Source organism: Panthera onca, chromosome F1 (assembly GCF_046562875.1).
Source record: "Panthera onca isolate mPanOnc1 chromosome F1, mPanOnc1 haplotype 2, whole genome shotgun sequence".
Lineage (NCBI taxonomy): Eukaryota > Metazoa > Chordata > Mammalia > Carnivora > Felidae > Panthera > Panthera onca.
In genome coordinates this window covers 70,433,877-70,455,962 of record NC_138355.1, presented here as the reverse complement: position 1 = coordinate 70,455,962, position 22,086 = coordinate 70,433,877, and the positions used below count along the sequence as shown (strand labels likewise).

Here is a 22,086-nt window from a genome sequence, read left to right as displayed (position 1 = left end):
TGCACAAGGGAGGAGAGGGAGGAATCTAATTACTTTGTTATTATGAGGTGCCCGTGAGGTGAGAGTGTTATCGGGAAGCGGTCCTGGATGAGTTGTAACTCTGTGGTGCAAACTCTAGGACAACCACTAAAAAATGTAAATAAAAGGTTTCCGGACAAAATTCCCCCCAATGATTGTAAGTAGCGTAAGTTACTTGTAAAACTATGTTAGAAATTAGAAATATGAGTAAGCAATCATCTTAAGTTGGCTCCTGAAAATACTCAGAAAATACCTTAAAGAAATGCACAAACTTCGGTGTGTAGCATATCATCAAAAGAGAACCAAAACATCTGAGAAAAGGAGGGGGGGAATCCCCTAACCAAACATTGTTTTAAAAAAAAAAAAATTAATGTTTCTTCATTTATTTTTGAGAGAGAATGTGTGTGTCTCACCAGGGAAGGGACACAGAATCTGAAGCCCCTGAAGGGACACAGGTTTCACGCTCCAAGCTGTCACCACAGAATCCGACGCAAGGGCTTGAACCCACAAATGATGAGATCATGACCTGAACCAAAGTTGGATGCTCAACCAAACTTATTAAAGAAAATTTAACAAATAGATTATTTTTTTTTTAACCAGGTCTCTTTAATGGATCTAGAGGTATTCTGATTTTAAAAAAATGTTTATTTAGGGGCGCCTGGGTGGCTCAGTCGGTTAAGCATCCAACCTCGGCTCAGGTCATGATCTCACAGTTCGTGAGTTTGAGCCCCACGTCGGGCTCTGTGCTGGCAGCTCAGAGCCTGGAGCCTGCTTCGGATTCTGTGTCTCCCTCTCTCTCTGCCCCTCCCCTGCTCGTGCTCTGTTTCTCTCTGTCTCAAAAATAAATAAAACATTAAAAACATTTTTTTAAATAAAAAAATATTAAAAATTTTTATTTTTGAGAGAGAGGACATGCACAAGTGGGGGAAGGGCAGAGAGACAGAGAGAGAGAGGAGGGAGGCAGGGAGGGAGGGATCTCAAGCGGGCTCTGCATTGTCAGTGCACAGCCTGACTCAAGGCTCGAACTCACAAACCGTGAGACCATGACCTGAGCCAAAACTGAGTCGGACGTTTACCTGACTGAGCTACCCAGGCACCCCTAACATACAGAGGATTAAGTCAAGTGTTTTAACAGATAATTGCCAAGTATTTTTTCAAACGGGCTTTTCTTGAATTACAAAATCATTAGGTGCCACACTTGAACGCTGAGTTTCAGACCGAAGTGCACACACACCCACACTCATTCTCAGCATACCGTACTGCTCCTGTTACAATTGAGAGTCAACTCATACGCTTGTATTACCAGAGGAAGTTGACTTCCTTCAGAGAATAGTATGAGAAAAGAATAGCAACAATGACATGGAAATCGTTATCAGATGTCGACCTCCACCAGCAAGGAGCTCTTCCAGCCCGTTAACAGGATTTCAGGAACAGACACAAGAGGCCCATCTGTCCCAGGTGTCAACAGCAGAGGAGGACGAGTCTTTCGACCCTTTTTTATGCCTATTTCATTCCTGAGGTGACAATCAGCAGCACAGCACTTATCCATCTATGGTCTTTTTCTCGGGATTTCTCCCCTCAAACCCCTAGTTGGGAAAGAGGCACAATTAAGAAATAGGTAGCCTGGGATTTTGACTCACAAAGTAAGGTCAGACAAGAAACAACTTCTCTTTCATCACGTATCCAACCTTTTCTCCCTATTAAGGAAGTTTCATAAAATCCCTATGTTTTGTTACCTCATCAAATAAGGCCTTCAATTCTGATGTCTCCCCAGAAGTCATTTGTTTCTCCTAGGCAGCTTTATCTGAAAATTAGTTGGCAACGTGCACGTACGGGGCCGTCTGTATGTGAGTGACTTACGGCCACTAAAATGAAATAAAAGATAAGGACAGGCAACCATAAAAAGCAGCATCTGAATTAGCAAGTCAGTGTGAATTACCTGGGACTTAAGGAAACCTATGCCTTTTACCAATTTGGTCCAATAATGACTTTTTCCATTAGCAAGATCAACAATGAAATGCGAAAACATTCGCTTTCGCCATCCCTCATTTTGTACGCCATTAAAACAAACCACGATACGGACTCAAGCAGAGACCCCTCACATCTACCACGCAAAGAGAAAGTGAACTGCTCACTCAGCCAAACGCAGCAGCGACTGGAGCAGCTTCTACTGCAAAACGAGAGACTTGAGGATGAACCTGATGAGGCCACGTCTGCAGAGCACAATGGAAGGGGCCTGCTCTCTCTCCACTTGCGGGAGCAGATGCTTCCACAGCGGACGGTATTTGGGGGAAAGTGGCAGCTTGAGTGTCTCCAAGGCTTCAGACAGAACGTGGCTGCCCCCTCAGCCGTTGTGTCTGAGAAAAGGCGGCTTCCCCGAGATGTTGAAGACCCAGGGGGATCTGCATATTCTGCTGCTGCCCCGAGAAGCTGGGCAGTGGGCCAACTGTCCTCCTCTCTGCTACAAAATAACTCTGGCTCAAGCAGCTTCCAAGATAAACAATGGATAGACAGGACGGTGAGACAACAGGACTCATTCAGAACAGGACCTGGAGACAGCCGCATACCATCAGGTCTTCCTGCTTGAACAACTGCTGACAACAAGAGGATGGGAGTGGAAAGGTAGCAGCGGAGTAGCGCAGTCTTGCATTCTGGACCTTTTCACGAGGGGGTATAGGAAAGACTACGCGCACAGATGGCACCTACCTCAAAGCACAGGTAAGAGAAGAGAAGGTGACCCTCTCCTATTTAGCAAGTCTCGAATTCCCTGGACAGAGCTACGGAACCTACACAAACAAAGTGATTAAAAGCGGGGGAGGGGGCGGGGGGGGGGGGGGGAAGGCCGTGGGATAACCTGACAGCAGTAAGGATGAAACAGTGCCACTCGGGCACACCCAGTGCTGGCACCGCCTTTCAGAGGGTGAGTCACTAAGATGCCTGGAAAAGGTGTCTGACGCCTGAAACTGTTTTCTTACAGAAGGTAATGTGGGGTTGTTTTTGAATGGGGATATTACAGACAGCTTAGTTTACCACTCTGTGTTGTGGTACAATATTGAAATAAAGGTTTTGTTTGACCTACGATAGATGGATGGGTCTTCTAAGGGTAGTCACCAAAGTTGTGCTTTACCAGGAAATTCATGAAACAGCCACGGCTAATACTAACTTTGTAAAAAGAGCAAACTATAGATTGTTTTTAAAAGACCTAAAGTTTTAATATATGCTTTTAGTAACTGATAGGAGAAAGTATCTATGAGTAGTTCAGCTAGGAAAATATATGCAAAAGCACTATCTTAATGCCAGGGAAACAAGTCCTCTTACTCCCAAACTATTTAAGGGGTGTATTTTTGGTGGTGGTGCTGTTGTTGCTGTTGTTGTTGTTTTTTAATGCTTACAGATTTCAAAACACAGTCCATAATCTGAATGATTTATTTCTAAAGCAGTTTGTGTTGACCATTAAATGCAAAAACTAAAATGATCACTGTGACACTCAAGGAGCATTTTCTCACTAGTAAACAAAAGACAAACTAAACATTCCACTACAATGTGACACATGTTAAAACATATATACATATACATATATACATATATGTATACATATACATACATACATATATGTATACACATACATGTGCATATACATACATATATACATACATGTACACACATATGCACATACATACATACATATATATGCATATATATGTATGTATGTATATGTACACACACACACACACACACACACACACATGCAATGGAAGCAAAGAGGCTGGAGTTCAGGGGACGTTTCATAGAACTGGGTGACATGTGAGTGGGATCTTTCCACCCCCTCATCCTCCCTCCTTTCTCTACTGCATACTAAAACTTCTTTTTCTATTTAGCAACTTGATGACAAATTTATTTTTCTAATTTTTCATTCTTATCTTACATAATTTACCTCTTGAGACTGAAACTAGCAGAAAAATGTTGCCAGGTATGCTTAGGAGAGTCTCCAGTTGTCTACAATTCTCAGCAGTCATGGTAACAAGCAGCTTAGAAAAAGTTAACCAAGCTCCCTTTTGCCTTCGGCTCCTCGTTTTCAGCCTCTGTCTGTCTTCAGGGTCAGCAGTCTTCTGTAACCCTACTAGGCAACGAAGGACTGGATAAGGAACTACAGGATAATCACTCAGCAATTTTGCCAATAAAATAAAAAGGTGGGGTGCAGAAGGAGGTTCTGTCTTGTGTCACTGCTTTTACTGTGAAAAGTTACTACCGAATCCTGCCATTGTTAGGGTCATCTTTCTGCTCTCACATATATTGAGATGCTACTAATTCTATGGAGCTTGGCTACAAATAGCTAAATATTCTGGTGTATATAACTACCATCTGTGCATTTGTATCAAAATGCCTTTGCACACCTCCTAAAACGGTAGCCGTATTGCAAACTTGTCTACTTGACTTTGAGATGCTTTCCAAAAATGATGGTGAAATATACATAGTATATTTTGGCTGTTAAAAAAAAAGAATAGAAAAAGACCAAATTTAATAGTACAGAACCTATTTTGTTTTAAATGAGTAGTGGTTACTATTTCACTTTACCAATATTGTCATTTCTGAAATCTTTGTTGACATTATTATCTTCTTTTGCTAATCTGTATAATCTCAATCTAGGTAACAGACTTTGAATGAACTAAAGCCTTAGGAACACCACAAATCTGGCTTGAAGGCCCGTATCTATATTAAGGGGATCTAAGGAAGTCACAGTGAATACACAAAGTACCACCCACCCACTCTCTTCCTTGGGAGTCTTCACCCAATCATATCCACTTTTCTTAACCCCTGACATTAGGTACTTGCTGGTACAAAGTGATACTCATTTATAACAAAAAGGCAGAAGTTATTATATAGATCTCAGATAATGCCCTCATATTTTCCCACCTTTTAGTTGTGAGGGGAGAGGAGGGAATATTTGACATCAAGTTTCTTTTTCTTCTGGAAAGAGAACTCTTATTCTGTGAAGAATTCTATTATGAAGTAATTTTTTTTTTAAGTTCATTTATTTATTTATTTTGAGAGAGAGAACACACGTGAGTGGGGGAGGAACAGAGAGAGAGGGAGAGAGAGAGAATCCAAAGCAGGGTCTGCACTGTCAGTGCCGAACCTGATGTGGGGCTTGAACTCATGAACTGTGAGATCATGACCTGAGCCAAAATCAAGAGTCTGACACTTACCCGACTGAGCCACCCAGGTGCCCCTGAAGTAGTTGGTTTTAAATTTTTTTTTTTTTTTAACGTTTATTTATTTTTGAGACAGAGAGAGACAGAGCATGAACAGGGGAGGGTCAGAGAGAGGGAGACACAGAATCCGAAACAGGCTCCAGGCTCTGAGCTGTCAGCACGGAGCCCGATACGGGGCTCGAACTCACAGACTGCGAGATCACGACCTGAGCCAAAGTCGGCCGCTTAACCGACTGAGCCACCCAGGCGCCCCTGAAGTAGTTGGTTTTAAACAAACATCTTTAAACAGGCCAATAGCCAGCTGTTTCCTGAACCCCCAATACACCTTACTTCCCTTCCCCCTTTGATAGTTAAATCTTTGCAACTCATGCTTAAACCTGATCTCTACTGCCACCTGCTGTCGCAGTTCTGTGTGCTCATGAAGGTGCACCAATCTGCCCCAATGTTATTCCTGCTGGACTTTCACTCCTGCATGAAGACCAAGGTAGTTCACTATTAATAGATCTGGAAAATAAAACTCAGGTATATCTTCAGTAAGGTATAACGTTACAGCTATCCTACTTACTATAATGACAAATAATCCCAAATTTCTCAAATAGAAAAACTTTCCAAAAAAGCAATTTTAACTTTAAAATATTTCCTCTTCCTAAGAAGAACAGTAATATAAATTTTTTTTTTAACGTTTATTTATTTTTGAGACCGAGAGAGACAGAGCACGAATGGGGGAGGGTCAGAGAGAGAGGGAGACACAGAATCTGAAACAGGCTCCAGGCTCTGAGCTGTCAGCAGAGAGCTGGACATGGGGCTCGAACTCACAGACCGCGAGATCATGACCTGAGCCGAAGTCGGACGCTTAACCAACTGAGCCACCCAGGCGCCCCAGAAGAACAGTAATACAAAGTACAACCACAAAATGTTAGAATGTCACTTTAAAAACAGAAAAAATCCTTAAGAACAAATGGGTATGGTCATGCAATTTTTGGTTTAAAATTTTATATTAGAAGCAACGGTACGTGGTTACGAAACTTAAATACTTTGTAAGTCAGAACATAGAAGAAACTTCAACCCAAGATTTCCTTCTTTCTTTCTTTCTTTTTTAAATTTTAATTCTTTAGAGAGAGAGAGCAGGGGAGGGGGCAGAGAGAATCCCAAGCGGGCTCCACACTCACCCCAGGGCCCGACACAGGGCTCAAACCCACAAACCATGAGACCATAACTTGAGCCGAAATCAAGAGTCAGATGCTTAACTGACTGCTACCAGCTTCTCGAGATTTCTTAATGCTCTTCGAGATTTCTTAAATGTAGGCAAAAAATGTAGTTTCCCCAAGTTTTTGAGTGCGACACAAAAAAGCTGACTACCTAAGTACCCCACTTGTCCTCCACTGTTTTCTGAATACTCACCTATACTACTGGACTGCCAAATTCTTGTCCTAAATCACAACTAACAAAGATCTGTGAGACATGCTAACTAGGTCTCTGCCCTTTATTATTTACTTTGACCTCAAAGCCCTTCTCTTTCTAGCAAATTCTAACAAAGATGCCAACACCTACTTCTGAACATGAACTCCTCTGTAAAGCTTCCCTGCATATTCTGCTGCTCCCACCTTGTCTCAAGGATCCTCTGAATTGAATACTGTGTGTATTTTTATTATGGAAGTTCTCACACGACATCATAATAACTTGTTTACCACACAGGATAGGCAACTCAATTTATTTGTGGAGAAGTAAATAAATCAAAGAATACTCTGATGCCAGATTGGAGATTCTGTTCAAAATTAAAGGATACAAAACTTGATCCTTTTTTCTGAAAAGTATAAATATTAGTAATATAAATAATTAGAATACATATAAGTAAGGCAAGTAAAATATTACTCCCTTGCTCAGTTATCTAAAGTGTAATAGACACAATAAAAATACACATTTAGGGTAATGAAGATATTCTGAGATTAGACAGTGTTGATGACTGCACATCTTTGTATGTGGCTAATACACCACAAACCACTCAACTGTATATTTTAAAAGAGGGCATGTCATGGTATTTGAATTATATCTCAATTAAAAAATATACACATTTTATCTAAAACCAGGCTGGTCTAGGGGCGCCCGGGTGGCTCAGTCAGTTAAGCGTTTGACTCTTGATTTGGGCTCAGGTCATGATCTCAGGGTTTGTGAGACTGAGGCCTGCATCGGGCTCCATGCTGACGCGCTGACATCGTGGAGCCTGCTTGGGATTCTCTCCTTCATTCTCTCTCTATCCCTCCCCCTGCTTGTGCATGCACTCTCTCTCAAAATAAGTACACAAACTTGACAAAATAAATAAAACCAGGCTGATCTAACACAGAGCAAAATTTAAAGGAACTACAGTCTGTAGAAAGCCTAACATACTACTGCTATTTAGCAGAAATGACAAGGAAAGAAAAACCAAAGGCTAAGTAATTTCAAACCTTTTTCCTCAACATTCCATTTCAAAACATTTGGGATTTGTATGCAGCAATTTAAAAACTGCTCGACAAATTAGCTACACCAAGCAAGAAATGAGATACTATTATTATTATCTGTACATGTTCTTATTAAAGAAACATTAATCTATTATGTCTGTAATTTAATAAAATCTCAGACCAAAAGGACTTAATTAGAATACTTGGATTCATGTGGGTTTTAATAGCTCTTCATAAAAAATCACTTCACTGAAATTCAAAATTATATCTTCAATGAACTGTTTCTGAAAGAATCTAGTAAGTTGGCACAGGCATTTCTTTTCTAAACAGAAAACTATCTTTTGGAGGGGAAATTATAATTAGCACTGTAAATTTTATTTATCATTCATTGAGCTCATTAAACCCACTCAACTAGGGGGCACCTGGGTGGTCAGTCAGTTTAACGTCCGACTTCAGCTCAAGTCATGATCTCGTGGTTTGTGAGTTCAAGCCCTGCGTTACGCTGTGTGCTGACAGCTCGGAGCCTGGAGCCTGCTTCCGATTCTGTGTGTCCCTCTCTCTCTGCCCTCCCAACCCCCCAAATAAACATTAAAAAATTAAAAAAAAACCAAACACTCAACTAGGCTAAAATGACATCAAATATGCTATTCACTGACAAAATGTCAGTCAACATAGCACTAAAGTTTAATGCTATGTGACCTAATCTGTAATCAATATATAGTGGTTTTATATATCCCCCAATCCTTTTAAGCTCAAACAAGTCTCCGTTTTAATCACCTGTTCCAGGAAACATATTTTGGTAATTTTTCATTTGTCATAAAAGCACTTTCTTTCAGCCTAGTCTCCTAGTGAATTAAAATCCTACATAAGTAGCTATACTGCACGACTCCAAAACTGGAACTTCGTTTTTTTAATGTTTATTTATTTATTTTGAGAGAGAGACAGCACGAGAAGGGAAGAGGGGCAAAGGGAGAGAGAGACTCCCAAGCAGGTTCCGCACTGTCAGCAAAGAGCCAGACATGGGGCTCGATCCCATGAACTGTGAGATCATGACCTGAACTGAATTCAAGAGTAGGTTGCTCAACCGACTGAGCCACCCAGGTGCCCCTGGAATTCTGTTTAAATGCTAGAAAGGATTGTGCCATTACCTCTTCTCCTTTTAAGTTAGTGTGTAATAAATTTAAGTAAATATTATGACTTCTGCCTCTCTTCTCACTTTCTTAAACACTGCTACAGAAGAATGAATTCTGACAACTTACGAAATGACACAGACACCACAAGAAGCTGCAAGACAACAAAACCCAAATTTTTACAGGAGACTGAAAAGGATATTTCTCTTTCCACTAAAGGAAATGAGACTGGGAAATCTACAAAATTAATAACAAACATACTTATAAAATAATCAGGTGATCTCCACTCTATCCTCTTGGTAAGCTAAACAGAAGATTCTTCCATTGCAACAAAGTAAATTAACCCAGCACAAAATGTAATGCTTGTTGCGCTGTTGGCCTCATAGAACATAAGAAAAATCTCCAAGAATACCAAATGAGAAGAAAAAATGAGGCTGACCATAACAGGCATGGTTGCTCAGAGGGTAAATGCACCGAGCCATGGCCTCAAGGCAAAGTAGGGACCGCAGGAAAGGTATTAGGAACACACCTGAATTCCTGGCAAAGCAAATTCAGAGCTTCTCAAGGAAATCATCTTCCAATTAGGTTCCAAGTTCAACCACAGAGAAAGATGAACAAAATATAAATTTTATAATTAACCAGATGAATTCTAGAAAAAAAATCTGCTTTTCCCAAAATCACATTAAGTTTATAAATCAACAGGCAAGCGTGCAAGGAGCACTGTAAAACAAGAGTAATGAAGGAGTAGCCCTACCAGATATCAAACATAATAATTAAAACTATCACAATGGCAGATAAACAGAAACATCAACGATACAAAATGGAAAATCAGACCAGATCTAAGCACACGTATCTCCAGAATATACTAAGTGGAAAAAAGCATGACAGGGAACAGTATGTGGTATGCCACTATTTATTTTTTATTGGGGGGGGGGGGGAGACATGTATTTGCTTGTATACACATAATATATTTGTGGGAGAAACCAAAGACACTGATGTTGGGATTTATTTCCCTGAAGATTCTTTATACCAATTTTGGTACCAAAACAACTATTTCTTTTTTTTAAGTTTATTTATTTTGAGAGTGAGTGGGGGAGGGGCAGAGAGAGGGAGAGAATCCCAAGTAGGCTCAGTGCTGTCAGTGCAGATCCTGATATAGGGCTCGATCCCACAAACTGTGAGATCATGACCTGAGCTGAAATCAAGAGTTGGATGCTTAACCACTGAGCCACCCAGGCACCCCCCAAAACAACTAGTTCTTATATGGTGGTATTATTTTCCAAGTGTAAATGTAAACCTGAAAATACATTCAATATATAGATCAGTTTTCTTCATTTTGGTTGAGAAATGGTTATTCTGCTTAATCAGTTATCACAGATAGTATGGGGGGGTGGGGAGGGGAGGAGTCACCAGATGGCCCAGAAGGGGATTCCAAAATAGATTTACTCAGAGGGGGTAATGATGGTAACAGTATTTCATTGTTTCCTTTTTTTTGTCTTTTAAACTGTGAATCATACAGTCTATTACCTAATCAAATAATATTTGCTGGTCCAATATCCACACTCTTACACAGGACATTTTTTATCCAGCTTCCCATGACCAAAATACCCCTTGCTATCTTAATTAGTTTCTGAATTCAGAGAGCAAGTTCAGGGTGAGGAGGATACGTGAAAATCTCTCAGACTTAAACACAGAAGCTAAAATGATAAAACCCTGAAAAAGACAGAGGAAGATCTTCAATACACTGGACTTGACAACAATTTCTTGGAAAGGACACCAAAAGCACAGGCAATAAAAGAAAACACAGACAAACCAGAGTTCATCAAAACTGAAAACGTGCGTGTGTCATAGGACACTGTCGAGAGTGACAAGACAGCCCACAGAATGGGAGTCAATATTGCCCAGTCTTAATTGCAGAATGTATAAAGAACCCTGAAAACTCAGCAACAAAAAAGCAGCACAATTCAAAACGTGCTGTACCAATTTCCACCAGCCATGTACCAGAGTGCTTGATTCTCCTAGATTCCTGCCAACTCTGAATTAGTAGTAGCAGTGGCAGAATGAAATTGCTCAGTTTGGCCAAAATGGAATACACAAGGTAAGTCTCAGAATTAATTAAAAACAAACCAAGTCCAGAGCACGATATGTCAATTATACCTTAAAAATATGTATTAAATTAAAAAACTATTGAATAAATACATTAAAAATACATTAAATAAAAACAAAATTAGGACCCTTACGGTCTGCACTAAACTTTAAATAAAAGGCATTACAGCATCATCCTCTAATATTTTCTCAAAAGAATGAACTAAACTTCAAACCCCAGTTATTAATGTGCCAGTTCCTAAACAGGGAATTGAAATTTTTAAAAACTAAGTGACATATTTGAATCCCTCTAAATAACAGAGTCCATGAGTAAACTACCAGAAATTTAACAATATGTCACACATTCAAGAAAAGGGAAAATTTCACTCATGGAACCAAACTTGGGTTTTGCTTCTAAAAATGACATGAACAGTTACAAAATTACATAAACAGTTAACAACCATTCAGGACTAATCATGACGGCAAGTAACTTATCTTTTCCGAGGGTCTTGTTTTTGCTCTCTGAACACTGATGAAATTCTTTTAAGAGATAAAATACATGATCTATATTTGTTTTTACTAGAAATGTAAGGCCTGATATTTGCTTTATAAGCAGCACTGACAAAAACTCAACTACTTTTGAAGAATCAAGGGGTAAATGTTTTGGTTGTGTTTGGTAAAGCCTTGCTTTAAAAATAAATAAAACAAAGCCCTCAAGCTTTCTTAAGACTACCAAAGATCTCATAAAAGTCCATTCCCTCCTTGGCCAAGGATGCCTCATCTTTTCGGAGTCACGAACGGTCTACGAAGCTGGCAAGAGCTACGTAAAAATGCACCCAGACACACACAAAATTCTGCACAGACTGTCGCGTTGTGAGGGCAGTGACACACACCCGACACACCCTCCCAGGGATCAAGGGTTGTGAACTCCTACATTAGGCTATAAAAAGGAAAAGAGAATATTCCCAAGAACTATCACATGCTAGATACTTTATATAAATTCAATTCTTTATATAATCATTTAAGCTAGGCATTCATAATCCCACATTATAATTGAGAAGACCAAGGCTGAGTAAGAGAAAGCCAACTGCCTGTGTATAGTTTTTAAGCCAGGATTAAAATTAGGTTCTGAGTTCATAACCCATGCTCCTTCCACTACTTCTGAAGAACTAATTCAGAGGTTACGAATATATTCAACATCCTATGCTCAAGTAACTGTTGGAAAAATAAACACCTACCCTTCACTAGCAGCTCTGCTACCTTCCCTCAGAAACCACAGACTATATTCTACTACAAATAAGATATGTGGATATAAACTACCCGTATGTTGAGAGTAAACACATACTGTGGGTGAAGTCACCTCAGTACAAAACCTCATCATTAGCATGTACTGTGAAACAAAACAAAACAAACTATAGAAAGATTACTCAAGACAATCATCCCGGAGACTTTTACAAGTCAGCTGCACCAGATAAACTCTAACACTGTTTCAAATAAAAAGGTCTAGATAAAAATCTTCTTCAATCAACCTTATGAAAATCCTTGAGGTCAAAAGGAACAGATAATATCTTCATTTCAGAGATGAGAAAAATAAGGCTCAGGATAGGTTAATCAACTTAGCTAAGATTCATCCGGTTCATTTTTTTTTTTTCAAGAATTGGTACAATACCCATTTTTTTCCTGGCTTATAATCTTAACTCATTCACAGTTGATTTTATCAACAAAATATCCCAAGCTACCTTATATGTCTGTGATCTTCGAAGAATACATAGCAGCTATTAAAAACTTCTGGATGCCATAGCAATTCGGAGAAGAACAAAAAGCCTGAATCATTATGGCTTCTGGTAACATGTAGGAAGCATGTGAATTTGATGTTAAGAAATTAACAGTGAAAATCAAGTTATTTCACACAGTCAGGATTATTCCAAAATCTTAAACCGATTCTTTCTACCTAGATCTATTGTTTTACTTACGTATGCATAACATTTAAATATGCACGTGGGCATATAGGTAGGTAGTATTGTAATCATTTAACAGCACTGAACCTCCATTCCTTCCCTGTTAATCTGTCTATAGTCACACTGCTAGAAAAACAGGAAGGCAAGATTCAAATCTAGGTTTCCTAAACGCAAGCCCAATACACTTTCCACTAAGCCCTGCAGGAGTAACGGTATGGGTGGGTGCGCCCAATTTACAACATTTGCCGTACGAATACAAACAGTTACACTATCATTCACATCCCCAACAAGTCTCGCAGCCTGTTTTAGTCAAGCAAAACAGACTATTTGGGAATAACAATAGAGATGGAAATCAAACTTCCTGGGATACGTGTGTGAAGGGTGGAGGAATCCAGGGCTTGCCGCAGACCACGGATGGCTGGGAGCGGTACTCACCCGTTTTGAAGGACAGTGCTCGTTCTTCTCATCAGTCATCTTCCCACTTTTAAGTGCTTTCCTCGGGTGCTTGATGGTTGTTTTTATGGCAGGTCGACACACATAGTTCTCCAAGTTCTTTGGAGGTTTTTTAGTTCTCTTAGCCTGAAGGCCAATTTTCAATTTCAAGTTTCCCTCTGAAAAGTTTGTTTCTTTCACTGAAAACTGTTGCTGTGCATCAGTCAAACCATCCTCTTTCCCTGCTTCACTGTTTCTTTCCCGATTCCACTTGCGAAGGTCCTCTTCCTCTTTCGCGTTGTTCTCTGGCTCTCCTTCTCTCTTGCTGACCACTGTGCCAGTACCGACGGCAGAGGGACTCTTCCTTGAAAATCCTTCGGAGTCAGAACCCAATCCTAACATAGCAGTATTTCTAGGGTCCATCACAAGTGTATGTTATTGCCAAGGAAGCTTATGAAAAGTTTACAGAACTGTGTTCCATAAAAAACAGGGATCTCCAAAACTTGCAACCAGCATCTCTTTCTCTGCAGGACAGACCACAACAAAAATTCATCAGAACAGAGGCAACTATCAACTAACGTGAAAAATGGGTAAAAGGGGAGGAGGGACGAGGAGGTCAGGAAGAAGCCCAAATCACAATTAAGACTAACCAAAATGCAGTACCAAATACATGTAAATTGATTTATAAATTTAAAATTTTAGAATAAGCTTATTATTCCACAGGTATCACATACAAGCTATTGTGCTACACGTCATGGTCTGAGTGCTCCAACCTTTTGTAAGGTTTTAGGCTTTGCAAAGGGTCAGGACTCTTAGGTTGGAATTATCTTTGCTGCTGGTGTACAATTCAGCTCTGAATTCATTCACTCATTCATTCATTCAAAATATTTCTGAGCTCCTATCATGTGCCAGGCATTGTGCAATAACCTGGAAATACAGTGCTCAGGAGAACAGATCCAGCTCCTAAATTTACAAGCCTTATACTCTAGTGACAAAGACAAACATTAAACAAACAATGATACAAATGATTTATAACAATTGTTATAAAAACTTTGAAAACCAGATAGTTAATTTTACAAGTTTTCCCATTAGCAAACAGTCAGGTGGCATGCCTTAATTCCCCAAACCCATAAAATATTTTTTCCAAATGCATAAAATGTTCAAATCAGCATGCCAAATTATTATTTTACAACAGATGTACACCTTACCTGAGAATCTGAATAGTCTACCCAGGGCAACCCCCTTCTCAGAAATAGTGAGCCTCAGGGAACCAGATTACCATACAACCAGAAGGCTAATGAATACAAAGCCAAAACAATTCACTACTTTTGAGGATTGACAGACTATATATAAGCACACAGCCAACTCAAGATCCAGAACAAGTATCTGAAAAAGAGAACACCCTATTCATTAGAACATTCCATTGATAAAGTAGAGTATTTCACAGTTTAAACTAGGTGCTGAAGACTTTTCTTTCCAACAAGATTGTAAGATTCTCAAGGATGAAGATCACAGAACAATTTGACAACTCCTACCAGAAATGCAAGTCAAATGCACAGCCCAGTGCCTGAGAACACAGCAAGGGTTCAAAAGAAGGTGCCAACAATTAATTACCACTAGTAACAGCAGGAGCACAACATTTTCAGCACTCAACAAATACTGGCCGACTGACTGACCTCTTCAGTTTGTTCCCACTCTATTCATTCACAAAAGTGGCTGCAAGGGGAACCTTCCGATCAGCTCCCTCGGACAATTTTTGCAGTCTACCACCTCAAAGATGAACACTTCACAAGAGCTTCGAGACCTTTCATAATCGGGCTCTAACTATTCAAACTTGCTTATCCCGGTGATTGAGTCCACGCAGTTTTCCTTCCTGTCCCTAACAAGTCATGATCATTTCTGTTTCTGTGCCCTGTGCTTGCTTTCCCTCTAGAAGTACAAAGTGCTATCTTTGTACCTATCAGACCTGATCTGGATCCACTTTGGCCTTAATCACCACAAGTTTTGTGAATCGTCATACATTTCAATGCGGAAGTATTAATGTGCCTGATTAAGGAGCACCACTCTAAACATCACAGTGGAAGTAAGCCAATCTACAATATCTTACTCAAAGCAAAAAACAAACTTTTGATGATGGTTTGTGGACTTAATGTTCTCACACCTACATTTAAGCCTGCACAGACCTGATCCTTCCCTGAATACCTATTATCATTATGGGATCACACTTTGAATAACTGGCTTTTTTTTTTTTTTTTTTTCTTGCTGAACATTTGTCAACTCCACCCTCGAACAGGCTAGAGTAACAGCGTAAGCTTTATGAGGGCAGGGACCCCTTCTGGCTTGTTCCCCACTATATCCCCAGCACTTGGCACAATGTATAGCACATATTTCAGTACCCAATAAATAGGTGAATGGATGAATGAATTTTAAGGCCCCTATAGCTTCTAACATAATGTCTGGTATGTAGAAAATGCTTCCCCTTTTTTATAGGAATTCGTCTTGTGTTGTATCAACAATCCTATATATGACTTTGTTCTTATATGCTTATTATATGCGTTCCACAGAGGTGGATTTCTATATACGCTTACTACAATATCCAGCATGAGCAACAGCTTCAAAATCACATCTTAACCTCTTCTGTCTCTGTGCCGTCCAAGCTGGTGTAAGGAAAACAATCATGCTCACTGACCTCACTTTACACCCCTAAGCACCAACCTCAACTGGACCCTCGGTGTAGCAAACCCGCTTCCCAAACCCAGCATCTCCTACACAGCGTCTTCAAGTCCTCTCCACCCTCACGGACTGTGCCTCCACTCTGCTGATGGCAGTGGAAACAATCAGAAGAAAACTGCTACGAGGTCCCCCCAGACCGCATACCTTTGCACCTCCTGTGTCTGCTCCCACAAAGAGTCTGCCTTCCCTCCTATCATAATATACTTCCAACCCCTCCACTTGAGCACAAAATCCCACTCTCGCTGCCTTCTCAAGAGCATTATTCAGGCAACTATCCTCTTTCCCCTTGCATCATCTACACCTCACACTCCTCCTCTGGCCGATGCCCATCAGCATGAAAACATACTACAGTATTTCTCATCTAAGAAATCTGCTCTTGACCCCGTATCCTCTACCAGCTTCCCATGTCTCTGTTCCCCCTCACAACTTTTTCAAAGGGCAGTCCAGACTCCCCACCTCCAGGTCCTCCACTTTTCTCTGCAGTGCGCTGATCACACTTTCACCACTACCTCTCCACAGAAAACGCTGGTCAGGGTCACCACTGTGCTCCACGCTAAGTACACCCATCGGGTGTACTTAGGACCCTAGTCCTCTACTTGACCTAGCAACAGAAGGTGACTTTCGGGACCCCTCTCTGGATTCAACCTCAGTCTCCTTTGTCAGTTTTTTCTTTTCTCCCTGAACCTTAAACACTGGAGCATCCCAGGGCATACTCTTCCCTTCTCTATCTACACCCACCTGCTAAATGAGCAAATCTAATCTTTTGGTTTTAAATTATATCTAACACTATTGATTAATGGATCTTTTTTTTTTTTTGGAGTTTTTATTTCTTAGAGAGAGAGAGGAGAGAGGAGCCAAGCAGGCTCCACGTTGACAGTGGGGAGGCTCAAAACCGGGAACTTTAAGATCATGACCTGAGCCAAAATCAAGAGTCGGACACTTAAGCAACCGAGCCACCCAGGTGCCCCAATTCACAAATCTCTATCTCCAGAGAGAGGCCAGCTGAGAAGACTGCCTCAAACTCCAGACTCCTGTATCTAAATGCCTACCTGACACATTGCCTGCATGCCTAACGGGTGCTGCAAGCTCAGGTGTCTAAAATCAATTTACCTTCACCCTCACTCCCCCTCCATCTGTCCTTCCCACTCTTCCTCATCTCAGTAAACAACTCCAGCCGGAAATATTTGGACTCAAAATTCCCAATGATCCTTGCTTCCTTTTGCTAATGCCCCACATGTCCATTCAGTCGGCAAAGTCTTTTTACCTCCGAAATACGCGTGGAATCCATTTCTCATCAATTTGACAGCTACCAATCACATCCAAGTGATACCTGACCTGGACTGTTGCAAATGTCATCTAACTGGCTCCATTCCTCGGCCCTTTGTACCTCTCCACAGTCTTCTCAACTCAGCAGCAGGGTGATCCTTCTAATCAGATCATGTCACTCCCGTCCCAAGGGCTTCCCGTATCACTCCAAGTGGAACCAGAGTCCTTACAATGGTCTAAAGGCCCCATTTACTCTGCCAGATAACCCCCTCAGCTTCTTTTCCACCTCTTACCAACCTCCCCACCTAGTTCTGAGAAGGGGGTCAGGGGCACAGGCCTCCTCCTTCTGTTTCTCAAAAACAAACTCGAACTACTCCTTTGGGAGGGCCTTGCATGTATCGTTCTGTCTGACCAGAACACTCTTTCCCACGATAACTGCACACCTTGCTTCATGGCTTTGCCTAAATGTCACCCTATAGAGCAGGCGCTCCCCGACAATCCTTTATGAACACACCCACTGTCCTCTTCTGACATTCTGTCCTGTTTTATTTTTTCTCCACCACTCTTCTCACCGCCTGGTGTACAACGCATTTCTTTACTGTTGATATCTTCCCATGGGAATGTCAAGTCCACCAGGGAACAGATTTTTGTCAGTTTAGTTCAATGTAATGTCCTACACCTAGAACTGTACCTGGCATATAGGAGGTGTTCCATAAATATTTGAATTAATTGCATGTCTTATATAGGATGTATCTTATTGGCTTTAATTTGTTCCTTTTCTAGTTCTTTTCCCCACTTCCTTCTTCTCCTTTTTAAATTTTTTTAATGTTTATTTATTTTGGGGGGGGAGGGGCAGAGAGAGAGGGAGACAGAGGATCCCAAGCAGGCTCCAGGCTCTGAGCTGTCAACGCAGAGCTCGACACGGGGCTCGATCCCACAAATCGTGAGGTCACGACCTGAGCTGAAATCAAGAACTGGAGGCTTCACTGGCTGAGCCACCCAGGCACCCATGTTGTTGCTGTTTAAGTCTTCTTGTTTCTTAATCTTTAATACCCATCCTGGGTTTCATGTTACTAGTGAACTGACAGACTTGCTATGTATGTTTTTGGTTAGTTATGAAACCAAATCTGTTCTAGAATAAAAACAAATAATGTACACAAAACAACTGTGTTTATATTCACTACTCACAAGTACACACATTTAAAAATTTCCCTATAATTGTTCTTTATAATGAAAGAATTCCAGAAGTCTTAATATGTATTTATAAATGTGAGGCAGAATTTCAGTGTTTCTTCCAAACAACTCAAAAGCATTTCTTACCAGCACTTAATTCATTTTTAACACATTCCAGAGAAGGGTTTGGAGAGCATGATTCTCTTCATTTTAAAACGGAAAAACTGAATCCAAGAGACACAGATTATATAAACAGCAGAATATCAATAAGCTAAAAAAGGACTTGAAAACAATGATCACTACCCTAGAAACGTATGTAAGAACAGAGAAATACTGTTTCCCTCACTTGATCAAAGAGAAAAAGAATAGCATGCCTAAGGGCATGTTCTGCGAATCCACTTAGGCAGTGAGCCTGGAAAAGCCTGATTGGCAAACCCTATACACCAAATTTAAGTGTTTCTTAGTAAAGATAAATCCAAATTCTGAAGATACTTCGCAGCAAAGAATGTTTTTTATCGGCTAAATGTAAACTGCTTAAAAACCAGTCCCTACAGAACGCTGATTTTAAACTTTCAAAGCAGTGTTCTTGGTGAATGATACTCTGTCGCAAAGATTTTGGAAAGGTATTTACACAATCTAGGTTCTCCATCCAGGGGCAAGGATGCCATGTTGTTACACAATATACTCTGGTTCACACTACAATGTATTAATAGAGAAACACAGAGCTAATAAGGCTGCTAGAACCTCTTCACTCTAAGAGGCAAATTCAACGTTCACATCACATGAAAATTTGGGATTGAAAGTATGTCTTCAAATCACTGAGACCATCCAGAACAGTCTAGTCCAAATTCAAGGGAAGCTAACACTAAATCTATAGCATGAAGCTCTTTTGCCTCGATCATTTTAGCTGTGAACAAACTTTTTAGAAGATTGCTAATTATATTAATAGGATATAAACATTCTATCGACACAAAGTATGATAATCTAACAACATGTCAGATATCTATAAATTTACAAAGTAAATCACATTTCACAGTGATTTATGAATGTCCTATTGCTGTACATTCTGCAATATGACAATACCCAGGCAAGCAAAACAAACACAAAATTTCCAAACAGGAACTAATCAAACTTGTCTTTACCACCACACCCTATTCCCTCTATAAAGTGACCAGTACCTACTCACCCACACCCCCCATACTAATCTCACATCCAAGTAACAAACAATGGGTCCGACAAAAATACACAAATTCACTGTTAATACAATGCTCTGGTCTGTGAGATACTACACCATTAGGGAAAACAATTCCACTAAGTTTGGAGACTGTCTTATGTAGATACCTTGTCTATCATGAGAGCCGGAAGGGAATCGACACACTTTGATAAACACTATTTAGCAAGGCAATATAAAACCAACTACGCAGTTTCTAAATACTACAAATATTGAGTCCTTACAGTGTATTCAGCACTAGTTACATAAAAAAATTTACCAAGCTCTTAACACATGTGAAGCCCTGTGCTAATGTGTTATATAGATGATCTCGTGTAAGCCTCGCCATGAGGTAGTTACTATTATTATTCCCTTTTCAGGGATGAAAAAACAAGCTAACAACCAATAAAAGGTTGAACCCAGGTCTGTCTGACTCCTCTTAAATACCAAGTTATGCTGCCTCCCAAAGATCATTTTTGTTCCTGCCCTGACTACCCCTCTCTGCTACACCTGGCATATACTTGGTGTGTGAAATCCCCTCTTATCTTCCATGGTCACACATTCCAGGGGCTCTCCATCTACCTCTGTGATCATTATACCACTTTCTTTATGGATTCATCAATCTTAACCTATCCCTTCATTCAATATTTAGAGAACCTCAAAATAGGTTTTGGGAATTGTGACACCCACTGTAGATATGGTTGTAAGTAATATGATACGGTCCTAGGTCTCGTGAACTTTACATTTTGGAGGGGGAGGCAGATAAATGACTAATTATTTAACCATGCAATAACAACGTATGATAAATGTGAAGGTACTAACTTTGTGAGCTAGCTTATCAAGGAAACTCGCAGGGACAGGGAATATAATGTTAGAAAAACAGCTAACTTTAATCTGAAACCCAATCTATTTGCCTGAAATAGCCAGGCAAAATGTGGAGGTAAGTATGTTCCCAAATTAGAGAACAGTATGTGTAAAAAATCCCTGAGATTTGTAAAGATTAACAGCAGATACACCAAAGGGGGTGACAGCACAAAACAAAAATGGAAAGATAAATGAAAATAGCTTGCAAAGAGCCTTGTTGGGCTATATTAAGGATTTGGAATCCAAAAAGAAACTCTAAGCAGGAGAGTAACAAGATAAATTTACATTTTAAGAAAACCTCTCCGCCTGCTGTGGAAGAAAGATTAGAAAGACAGCAAAAGTTGATTCTGGAACACCAGTTATTAGAGAGGTAGCACTGAAAATTAAAAAAAAAAAAAAAAAAAAAATATGGATGCATTGAGACATATTGCAGAGGTGTTAACGGATTTGATTTGTTCACCAGATGCAGGAACAGAGGAAGAGAACTGAAGACTGAAGCAAGTGGTGGTACCACTGAGACATCCCATCACAAATACTTACCGAGTGCCCATCGTGGACAAGAACTGGGGGTACGGCAGTGCACAAAACACAAAAACCCCTGCCCTCATGGGGCTGACATCACAGAAGTTGTTTGCCAGGATGAGACAGAAAGAGGAGATTAAGAGTTCAATGAGAATGTTAAATGTCAGATGTCTGGGACACGCTGAAGTGGAAAGGCCAAGCTGCCAGCCCTGAATGCCCACACGGGACACCTACGGAGAGAGTCAGTAGGACAACGCTATATAAATATATAATGGAGTTTTAGAAAAAAATGTTTTTAACTTGGGAAGAAAGGTAATTTACCTGAACTCTCTCTAAAATGTAAGAATAACTTTTCTTTCTTTTTAGGTAAGTAGGCTTACCTGAAATTACCGCATTAGCTTAAAATAAGTAAAGTCTAGTTTGTCTCATCTGTGATCATGTCTTCTCTGTGGTCTTTATCAAACACACTTAGAGACTGTAATCACTGCTCTGTTTCTCAACAGTAAAAAAACAGATATAAATGAACTATAGAAGATTTAAAAAAATTACAGCACACTATGTATCTTTCTCCTGGCTTTCATGCTCTTACAATGCTTATAGATGACCGGCCTATTTCTTAGGACCTACCACCCCAGCTAAGTGAGCACAGTGCCACCAGTGGCTCGTCAGAAACGTGGCAGTCATCCTTGACTCCTCTCACTCTCCTACTCCCAACGCCAACCTGCCACCAAAACTTGTCAGTTCCACATAAATAATGTTTGATCACACCCGGTTCTAAGTCCACTACCGTCCACAACAGCAGATCTGACACAAAGCAGGGCAGCTTCCCACCTTCCCTGCGTATTTAACCTTGTTCCCCCCCGTCCCTTCTCTAAGATGTGGCCAGAAATATAACTTTTTAGAATTTTTATTTATTTTGGGGCACCTGGGTGACTCGGTTGAGCATCTGATTTTGACTCAGGTCATGATCTCACACAGCTTGTGGGTTTGAGCTCGGTGTTGGGCTCTGTGCTGACAGCTCAGAGCCTGGGACCTGCTTCAGAT

General features: G+C 40.4%; 1 protein-coding gene across 8 annotated transcripts in view; it reads right to left on the bottom strand.

The window, feature by feature from the left end:
* The window catches only part of ASH1L (ASH1 like histone lysine methyltransferase), a 191,092-nt gene that overhangs the window by 147,464 nt on the left and 21,542 nt on the right, over positions 1–22,086 (bottom strand). For all 8 annotated transcript variants that reach the window (XM_081791976.1, XM_081791978.1, XM_081791979.1 and 5 more), the window contains exon 2: positions 13,278–13,798. In XM_081791976.1, the coding sequence (XP_081648102.1) occupies positions 13,278–13,697 (420 nt within the window). In that variant the 5' untranslated portion in view covers positions 13,698–13,798. The remainder of the gene's footprint in view (positions 1–13,277; positions 13,799–22,086) is intronic.